The following is a 10,222-nucleotide window of genomic DNA, read 5'->3' on the forward strand; positions in this document are numbered from 1 at the left end:
CTGTGCTGCTGAGCTCCAGCCCGGGGACTTGGGGAGCTGTGGGGGTCTGCTGGGACAGCCAGAGCATGGGTGGGCTCCAGGGCATGGGTGGGCTCCAGTGATGGCAGCACCTCTCCCCAGGCACCGTGGGGACAGGGCTGTGCCCTGGCTCTGGGACACTCACTGAAGGGGATAATCTGTGCATCCAGCTTGCCAAGAGCCCCGGGGCACAGTAGCAGGCACTGGCCAACTCCTGTCGTGGCTTAACCTCAGGTTAACCCCTGGTTTGGGTTAAACCAGAACAGCTGGGTTAAACCCCCACCTGCTCCTGCACACCCCTGTCACACCACCCGGACAGCCCCAGGGCTGTGAAAGGGTTCTGTGAGAGAGGAATGAAAACACATAACCAGACTTACCTCAGATGACCTTCAGGTCCTGCTGCCACTGGCTATGAGGTTTCAGGGCTCTTTTGGCAGCAGTGGCTGAGGTAAGGGATGGGCTCAGCTGCACCCAACACCCGTCCTGCTGTGGCTGTGGCACCGCTCTGTGCGGGCACAGCCCAGCCCAGGTACCTCCCAGCAGGGACGTGGGGGTCAGGCACCTGTGCGTGTCAGGTGTGACCAGGTACCTCTCCTCAGTAACTGCAGGGACACAATGGGGATCTAAACCTTTTATTTTATATTAGATGCATACAACTAGCCAAAGGCTTCGGCAACTCACCCAGTATTCAGTGGGTTTGTGCTGCTGGGACATGCCCTGGGGAGCTGCTCCCGTCCCGTGCTCTCTTGCAGGAGCAGCACTGTCCTGGCCCGTGGCAGGGTGTTTCCCTTGCCCATAAGCTTTGCAATCCCAACTTCACCCTACTCTCTGTTTCCATAAAACGAAGAAAACACCTTAAAGCTTTCCTCCCCACCTCAGAACAAGTGTAGTTGGAGTCACAAACAAACAGCTGCAGAGGCAAAACTGAATTCCTGTCAGTTTTCACTGGATCCCAGGCTCCACCAGGCTTTTCTGTCCCGCTCAGGGGCACAGCAATGTCCAGCACCGCATTCCTGAGGTAGAAGGCGTTGCTCCAACGAGCTCCTCGCGCTGCTGGGAACGGCTGTCTCCCATGCACAGTCACGCTGGTGCTTCCTGCAGCTCCTCAGCACACAATAAAGCATTTCCTTGGGCAGCAGTGGTGCGCTGGGCTGTCTCTGCCTGTTCCGCTGGGTCCGGGAGCACGTAGCCTTTTCCAGAAGAAACTCCAGCCCTCAGCGCTGCTGGCCAGCTCCGCGTCTCATAGTAGGTGACCAGGACATCAAAGACTGTCAGAGCACAGGGGTATGGAGTCACACACGTGTCGTGACAACGCTGCCAGCAGCTGCCCATGCCCACAAACACGAGGGAGGTGGTGACACCTGACCCAGAGAACGTCCCCACCTAACACCTGGTGAGCTGCTGCTTGAGGCAGCTCACCTGGGGCAGACAGGTATTTTGGAGGCCTTTAGGGAGCCCTGGGCAAAGCAGTGGTTGTCAACTAAAGCGAGGTGCCCCCGTCACTGCATTGGCTGACGTGTGCCACCCACCAGTGTCCCCCCTGTAGTAAGCCACACCTGCTGTGGCCCCACTGTCACTCCCAGGCAGGCAGACCCCAGCCCCCGGGCACACAGAGTCCCCAGCCACTCCCTCTGCCTTGTGCCCATGGAGGGGCAACACAATCCTAACGCCACGGGTTAAAACTTGGAGGAGCTGGCCTGGTTATAAGCCCCTCTGCAGTCACAAACAAAGGCGTTCACCTGGCAGGTGAAGGGGCACCAGCACCTCCTCTGCTGTGACCAGGAGTGCCAGCCCGTGGGGTACGGGACACCAACACCCTCGCTGCCATTCTCAGACCTGGCTGGGGTGGCCATTGATGGCCAAGATGCCATTGTCATCTTGGATGAGATGGAGTCCCACCCCGCTGTGGGCTGTCCCCACAGCAGCCCCCAGCACTCCTCCAGCCATGTCCCCTGCCTCGTGCACAGCTCCCCGGGGAGCAGGGGACCCCAGCTGGCCTTGGACCACACCAGAGCCCCACGGGACCTCACCCTGGTTGATGGCCAGCGTCTCGGAGTGGTAGTTCCTGCAGTTGGGGGCTCTCACCATGAACTCACGGATGGGGAGCCGGGCTGTCTGGAGGCCCTGCTCCCGTGCCCTCCGCAGGGTCAGCTGCTGCAGGGACAGGAGACAAAACCTGCCCCGGGGCTCCTGGCACCCACACAGTGCAGCCCCTCCGGCTCACCACGGGGCCCAGGCAGAGTTCGAGGAGAAAGGGATGGCAGAGGCAGCCTCAGCAGTGGGACTGTCTGCTTGCGGGGCAGCACCACGCACCTTGTGAATGCTCTCATCCACCAGCCCTCCCAGCACGTACACCTTGCTCGGATCGATATCTTCCAGGACTAGAAAGAGGACATGCACTGGGTCACACCACGCAGCAGCCAACCCCGCAGGACAGCGCTCTCCTGGAGCCCAGCACACCCCTCTGGCTGCCCTGGCTGGCTCCAGACCTTGGCAGGGGCTCAGAGACCCTGGCATGAAATCAAAAACACCTGGGGCTTTGATTTTAGCCCGTGGAGAAAACTGCCAACTCTGTATGAGGAATTACAAGCCACAAGGGTTTGAGCAGTGTGATATTTGAACTAGCACGGGGTGGCAAAGTGGAATTTTGGGATTTTTAGAATGGGGTTTAAGGGGGTACAAGATGGAGGAATTTGGGCATGCCCTGGCCTTCTTCTCCTCCATGTCTTGGTGTGATGGTGCACTTTTCTATTGGTTTAAGGTAGATATTCACAGTCTAACACAGATGATGGGAATTGGTGAAGAAATTGTAAACATAGACACGTAGTTAAGGTGACAGCCGCCCAGGGCTCAGGGCAGACTGCCATGGCCTTCTTGCTAGGCAAAGCTCGGCAGGTCAGAGAAAGAATGTTTAGATAAGAAGAAACAACCTTGAAAACTCGACTTCATGCATTCAGACCTCTCCTTCAGCTGTCGGGCTAGGGGAACAAGGACTTTCACACTGCTGGGGTCTCACCAGCTGACCCGCTCCCCCTCCCAAGGACAGCACTGGGCCAAGCCTCCTCACCCCTGGGGCTGCAGCCTGGGACACACAGGTCCCAGCAGCACAGATTTAGCACCAGCTCTGAGCACACAGCCTGTCTCACGCAGTGTGAGACAGCCCATGTGAGGAACAACTTGCATGAAGCATGGAATGTCCTCAGAGAGATGTTTCTGAAAGTCAGCCCTTTGCCCTGGCTCTCCCTTTCCTGAAGCACGTGAAACACTTACCGTTCTCAGAGTCAGGAGTGAGATAAACAATGGCCTCCAAAGGAAACAGGTCCAGGTAACTCTCTGGAGTTGTATCCATCTCAAAAACACAAGGCAGAGTGAAGCAGCCTGTTAGCCTTAGGTACATCTGCCAGAGCAAAGCCCCCTCCCAGACACAGAGAAATCCCGGGACTGACACTGCTGCTTCGGGCACACAGACTGCTCAAGGCCTTGTAGACCCTGCAGATCTCCAGTGACCTGGGGCTTTTCTTTTCACTTGGGCAATGTTTCTGTTCTCGGCACTGATAACACACCTAAAAACTCCACTAAACTCTCCCCTCACCACAAGCTCTCGGGGGCTCTGCGAGAGGGAGAGCAGCGATGGCTGACAGGTTCTGGGCAGGCCGCAGAGCACAGGGCTGGGATCCCCGCGGCCAGCCCCTCACCAGGTAGGCAGCGAAGCCATCGTTCATGCGGAAGCACTGCTCGTAGATCGGTGTCCCGGCCGCAAACTCCGTCAGGCACAGCCAGAAGGGCCGGGCAGCGCGGCGGTTCGCCCCGTACAGCCGGCGGATCTGGGAGGCCAGGCGGCCACTCTCCTTGGGACAGAGCACCACGGTGAGCCAGCCTGCGGCTGCCGGCCCCGCCGGGCTGGGGCACGGCCAGCTGGAGGCTCAGGGCGGCTCCTGCCGAGCTCCCACTGCCTGCCCGCAGCGGGGACGGGCACAGGTACAGCAGGGATGGGCATAGGTAGAACAGGGACGGGCACAGGTACAGCGGGGATGGGCACAGGTAGAACAGAGATGGGCACAGGTACAGCGGGGATGGGCACAGGTAGAACAGAGATGGGCACAGGTAGAACAGGGATGGGCACAGGTACAGCGGGGATGGGCACAGGTACAGCAGGGACGGGCACAGGTAGAACAGAGATGGGCACAGGTAGAACAGGGACGGACACAGGTACAGCGGGGATGGGCATGGGTACAGCAGGGACGGGCACAGGTACAGCAGGGATGGGCACAGGTAGAACAGGGACGGGCACAGGTACAGCAGGGACGGGCACAGGTACAGCAGGGATGGGCACAGGTAGAACAGGGACGGGCACAGGTACAGCGGGGACGGGCACACACGGAGTAGGGACGGGCACACGCGAAGCGCAGCCTGTCCAGGACCCCCGAGCAGTCCCCAGGACCCCTGAACAGCTCCCAGGACCCCCAAGCAGACCCCAGGACCCTCCGAGCAGCCCCGGGACCCCCGAGCAGCCCCGGGACCCCCGAGCAGCCCCGGGACCCCCGCACCTTCTCGGTCATGCTGCCGCCCACGCCGAGGTCCACGCAGAGCCGCGGCCCCGCCGCCCGCGCCTGCAGCAGCCGCTCCGTGGCCAGCGCGGCCGGGACCCTCCCGCGGCGGAGCGCCGCTGCCGGGCCGGCCCCGGCGGCCGCCGCTGCCCGCCGTGCCCGGCGGCGCTGCCGCTCCTGCGGCCGCTTCCCGCGCCGGGCGGCGAGAACGCGCAGCCAGCGCCGCCGCTTCCGCAGCGCGTTCCTCTGCGGGGGGACCGGGCACGGGCTCAGCGGGGCGGGGGGCTGCCGGGCGCACCGAGCCCGAGCACGGCCCCGGCCCCGCCGCGCGCCCCGAGACCGAGCCCGTCCCCGCCGCCCCGGCCCCGCCGCCCGTACCGAGCCCGGTGCCGGCTCGCCGCCCGCCCGCCCCGCGCCGGCATCGCCCGCGGCCGAGGGCTCGATCCGCAGCAGCCGCAGCGCCTCGGCCGCCACGGCCGCCTCCGCCTCGCCCGCCGGCTCCGGCCCCGCCGCCGCCCCGGCCTCCATCGCGCCCGCGGCGCGGAAGGGGCGGCCGCGGGCAGCTCCGCCCGTCCCCGCGCTGCGGCTCCGCCCCGGAGCCGCTCTCCCTCCCAGCCGCCGCCCCGGAGCCGCTCTCCCTCCCAGCCGCCGCCCCGGAGCCGCTCTCCCTCCCAGCCATCGCCCCGGAGCCGCTCTCCCTCCCAGCCGCCGCCCCGGAGCCGCTCTCCCTCCGAGCCGCCGCCCCGGAGCCGCTCTGCCTCCGAGCCGCCGCCCCGGAGCCGCTCTCCCTCCCAGCCATCGCCCCGGAGCCGCTCTCCCTCCCAGCCGCCGCCCCGGAGCCGCTCTCCCGCCGAGCCGCCGCCCCCGTGCCGCTCTCCCGCCGAGCCGCCGCCCCCGGAGCCGCTCTCCCTCCCAGCCGCCGCCCCGGAGCCGCTCTCCCTCCGAGCCGCCGCCCCGGAGCCGCTCTGCCTCCGAGCCGCCGCCCCCGGAGCCGCTCTCCCTCCCAGCCATCGCCCCGGAGCCGCTCTCCCTCCCAGCCGCCGCCCCGGAGCCGCTCTCCCGCCGAGCCGCCGCCCCCGTGCCGCTCTCCCGCCGAGCCGCCGCCCCCGGAGCCGCTCTCCCTCCCAGCCGCCGCCCCGGAGCCGCTCTCCCTCCGAGCCGCCGCCCCGGAGCCGCTCTCCCTCCCAGCCGCCGCCCCGGAGCCGCTCTCCCGCCGAGCCGCCGCCCCCGTGCCGCTCTCCCGCCGAGCCGCCGCCCCCGGAGCCGCTCTCCCTCCCAGCCGCCGCCCCGGAGCCGCTCTCCCGCCGAGCACGCTCTCCGGTGCCTCTCTCCGGTTCCCCGCTTGTCGCCTGCGGAGTTCTCACAGCAGATGCCACAGCCTAGGGACAAATTCCCTGGGATGCTCCTCCATCGTGCACCGCTTGTTTCGCATATTCTAATTATTTTATTCTTATTCTTCCTTTTCTGTCCCGTTATACTGTGTCTATGCATACAGGCATAAGCAGATGGAATTTGGATAACCATTGGAATTTGGATAGCAAATGAACCCCAAAAAACTACTTCTGATTTGGAAAAATTGGAAGAATTGCACGAACAGCACAACGTTCTGACTGGAATTGCAGGACGCCAGCTGACTGCTGCCTGGCCAGGTGATGAGCAGCAGCTCTGATGGAAATCTGGAAATCTGCATTCCTCAGTGGCGCCATGCTCAGTGTGTGAAACAGGGGAACCTAAAGGGAGGGGATTTAAATCAAAGCTGACCCAACGGGGACAGCTGTCCTGGCTGCAGCCCCCGGCCTGCTTGCTGTTGTCGCCGGCGGGGGACTGTACAAACCACAAACTGCACGGGACTGCTGAGGAACGTGTCCCCAGCTGTTCATTTTCCAGCATCACTCTCATTCCATGGTTATGACAATGGGAAGGTGCCAGCAGCTCACATCCCAGCAGAAGAACAAGAACTTAATGTTACAGCTTACTTTAAAAGCTTTATGACCAGTCACACAAAGCAAAAGCACACTGGCACTAGTTCTATCCAACCTCTATAAGCACACATACCTTTGGTTAAAGCAATGCTCGCTTATTTCCAATACAATACCTGCTTGTAAGCCTTAAGATACAATGCACAGAGCTCCATTATTAAGCTTAGACCTTCCTAATATCTCACCAGAGATACTTTTCTGCACCTTAGGGAGTTATTCTACCCCAGTGTTAACACACAGACCATTGCTCTATTTGTCCTTTCTTTCTACTTCTTGTATAATTTTTCTGCTGACAAATCTCATAGCTACTGCTGAGCTCTCATCACCATCCTGCTGTCTCGGAGGCCTTTTGCAGTGTGCCCAAACCCCTCTGATTTTAAGGAATCCCACAGCTGTCAGGGCAGGAGATGAACGCTCTTGGCAGGGTTGGCAGTGGCCGGCAGCAGCTTCATCCTCCACCTCTGAGCAGCATCACGCTCGCCCTGCGCCCGTCAGGAGGAGTGAGCCAGCGCCGGCGCAAACTGGGGCATCCAGGCAGGTGCAGACACACCTGGCTGGCTCTGAGGCAGGCAGCACCTGCTGGAAACCCCTTCCCAGCATTATGCATAGGGAATGTAATTCATGCCAATTATAATATGGTATATGTAATATTTAGTATTTTTTGGAAAACACATGTCTATATTAGAAGCTGCCCCCACATAAGTAAAACTCAGTTTATGTTGAAACCTCATCTGCAAGCAAATGTATGTGGCTTGTCCGGAGATGGGTAACTTCACCATAGAATTCATCAACACCAGACACTGAATTGTTCTACCTCAATGCCAAGAAAAGAAATCTCATCAATATGTGCGCCTCTGAATGGAAAGAAAGGACTGATTGCCAAAATCATGGCCTCAGGCAGAATTTTCCCTATAAAAACTGCTCATACCAGGAGGACGGTGTGTGGGCATAGAGGGAACCTCTACTGAGGCTGACTTCCCTTTTGCACATCCAGTGCTGAACCCGGGCTCGGCACTGTTCTTTCCTTGTGGCTGGCTAGATAGAATTTGATTGCAAAATAAATATTTTACTTTTCATTTTAATTTGGCTGGACAAATTTTAATTTATAACACCAGGATAGGAAGTCACACCAATCCTGTGGTGGGCCTGCAGGACGGGGGCTCCATGAGGCCTGGGGCTGTGTCTCACCCATGGGGTTAGCTGTAAGACCAGCTCATCTTTTGCCTGTGAGGAGAGCACCTGTATTTGCCCTCAGGAGAACATTTCACACTGCCCAGACCTGCTCTGCTGAGACGCTCCAAGCCCAGAGCATCAGTGCCACCGTCTGTGCTCGGTGCTGCTGCAGCGCTGGACGTGTTTGTCACGAACAACCCGGGGCTCCAAGCGTGTCCCACCACCCCGAGTGGGTCCCACATCCTGCCGCGGCCCCTCTGGCCATCTCTCCACTCCCTGCTCTGGGACAGGTCTCTGTGGTGAGCAGGGTCTCTGTGAGGACCCCAGATGTCTCAGCAGGTCCCTGGCAATGCGGCAGATACAAGATAGAGCTGGCAACTCTGAGGCAAAAGTGGTCAGTAGACAAAATTTTGGGCAATTTCAAAATATGAGTACTCTTCTTTGAAAAATACTCTTTGGGACAAAGATTATTTTGGAGGAATCAGGAATCTCAGTTCATCTGTAGGGGACAGAAGGAACGTTTTGGGGATAAGACAGAGGGTACAGTGGCACTCGCAGCAGGAAGCAGACCCCAGAGTGTGGGAAATGGATTTGTAGAAAATTCTCAAAGCCTGACAGAAGGCTCACATCCCTATGCAAACCTTGAGACCAGAAATGCTGACTTAGAAATGCCATGGAGTAGGACAGGTACTGCTGAGAGAGAAATGGAGCTAGAAACAACTTTCAGAAGGTGGACTTACAAATAACACTGGGTACTTTGGAGAAACAGAGCCATGAAAGATGCACTGCAGTGGGACCCATGAGGGGTAGTTTTAGATGATTGGCTTTAAGGCATCTACAGCATGGTGTGCAAAAAGCTGATGGGCCAAGAACACTTATAGTGTTTGTAATTAGGAAATGGTAATTTCTGATTGTGGTGGCATGAATTAAAACATCTGTATTGTCTCACCCTTCTCATGAGACTGAAAATGGAATGAAAGGTTTTAAAACACCTCTCAGCTGCCCTATCCCTGGGTCAGAAAAAGGTATTGTCCAACAGCAGAGGAGGGGCTGGTCCTGCCACAGTGCTCGAAGTCTGGGACTGTCGCAGACCCCATCCTCACTGGCACCTGTTCCAGCAGGGCAGCAGACCAGGAGGCCTCCCCAGACTCCTCTTTGCCCATCAGGTTGTAGTAGCAGCTTCCACACTCTCAGGACACACTGCTTAAAAAAACATATTGACGTTAATAAAAATATAATGTCAGCACGTTTCTAAAAACTTAAGGAGAAATAGTCACAGTCCACTAAAGCGGCGGCTTTTATGGGGGAGGAGGGGCCCTGACCTTCCCTGGGTAGTTTTGGAAAAACCCTGCTGCTGTCTTTAGGAGAGCAAAGGGTGCTGGGCCTGTGTGGGAATCCAGAGCTTCCCTCTGGCTGCCCTGGCAGGTCTGGGACCCTGGCAGGGGTCAGGAACCCCCTGGACAGAGCCCCCAGAGACACTGTCTGTGATCTCTGCCCATGGAAAAGAGTTTTCAATCTTACAGGATGAATTACCAGCTCTGAGTGTCTGATATAAGTAATAATTAAGTGTGGCATGGGTGCAAAAGTAAAATTTTAGGATTCTAGATTAGGGGTTCAAAGGGGGCAAGATGGAGGAAATTGGGTGTGTCTTGTCCTTTTTCTCCTTCTTCATGCCCTCCATGTCTCACTGTGGTGTTGGCATTTTTCTGTTGGTTCAAGCTGGGGACACACTGTCCAACGTAGGTGACAGATATTGGCACGTTCTTGTAAATGCAGCCCAGGGAGTTTCTGGTATTTAATGTTTGTCACATCCCACTGAGGGCAGAGCCCCACACGCTGCCCTGCAGGACAGAGCTGGGCAGGGCAGCAGAACATGTGAGAGATAAACAGAATAAACAACCTTGGAACCAGCACAGACCAATTCTGGCTTCTGCTTTGGCAGTGGGGCAGAAAGAGAGAGACTTTCTACAATCTCGGGATCATTTCAGTATCATAGATTCTGTCAGGCGTGGGGCTGGAGGGGCTGTCCCCATCATGGGCTTTCACACTACACACCCCACACCCGGCAGGGCATTTAGGGCTTAGCCTGGCCTTTTGTCTGAGTGCTTGCCGAACCATCGCACCTGTACAGAACACTGGCACCGGCTGTACGGCACAGAACAGCGGCACTGACTGGCTGTACATCACAGAACACTGGCACTTGGCTGTACGTCACACAACACCGGCACTGGCTGTATCTCACAGAACACTGGCACTGGCTGTACGGCACAGAACACCGGCACTGGCTGTACATCACGGAACAGCGGCACTGGCCGGCTGTATTTCACACCACTTTCTGCCAGCTGCTGCTGAAGCCCTGTCAGCAGCTGTATCTCGGCCGAGCAGCCCAGGCACAGCTGCTCTGTCCGGCTTCTCAGGGCCCAGCCTGGCCTGGCTCAGCACCACGGCTTGGCACAAACCACAAATGGTGCTCCCTCCTCCTGCAAACAGCAGCGGCTGTGCCGG

General features: G+C 58.7%; 1 protein-coding gene across 1 annotated transcript; it reads right to left on the bottom strand.

The window, feature by feature from the left end:
• Positions 1-634: 634 nt before the first annotated feature.
• TRMT10B (tRNA methyltransferase 10B) lies at positions 635-5,093 on the bottom strand. The gene is made up of 7 exons (XM_077790455.1): positions 4,944-5,093; positions 4,566-4,811; positions 3,714-3,866; positions 3,289-3,367; positions 2,332-2,399; positions 2,049-2,172; positions 635-1,286 (listed from the first exon to the last, which is right to left on the bottom strand). The coding sequence occupies exons 1-7, from the start codon at positions 5,091-5,093 to the stop codon at positions 1,099-1,101; spliced, it is 1,008 nt and encodes a 335-aa protein (XP_077646581.1). The 3' UTR covers positions 635-1,098.
• Positions 5,094-10,222: the final 5,129 nt, after the last annotated feature.

Source organism: Lonchura striata, chromosome Z (assembly GCF_046129695.1).
Source record: "Lonchura striata isolate bLonStr1 chromosome Z, bLonStr1.mat, whole genome shotgun sequence".
In the NCBI taxonomy this organism is placed as follows: domain Eukaryota; kingdom Metazoa; phylum Chordata; class Aves; order Passeriformes; family Estrildidae; genus Lonchura; species Lonchura striata.

Excerpts from the sequence above, each read along its gene's own strand:
- TRMT10B (XM_077790455.1), bottom strand. The coding sequence starts at position 5,093 with ATGGAGGCCGGGGCGGCGGCGGGGCCGGAGCCGGCGGGCGAGGCGGAG. Across the intron at positions 3,867-4,565 it reads GCGGCAGCATGACCGAGAAG|GAGAGTGGCCGCCTGGCCTC; the intron begins GTGCGGGGGTCC and ends CTCTGTCCCAAG. Across the intron at positions 3,368-3,713 it reads ATGGCTTCGCTGCCTACCTG|ATGGATACAACTCCAGAGAG; the intron begins GTGAGGGGCTGG and ends TGTGTTTTTGAG.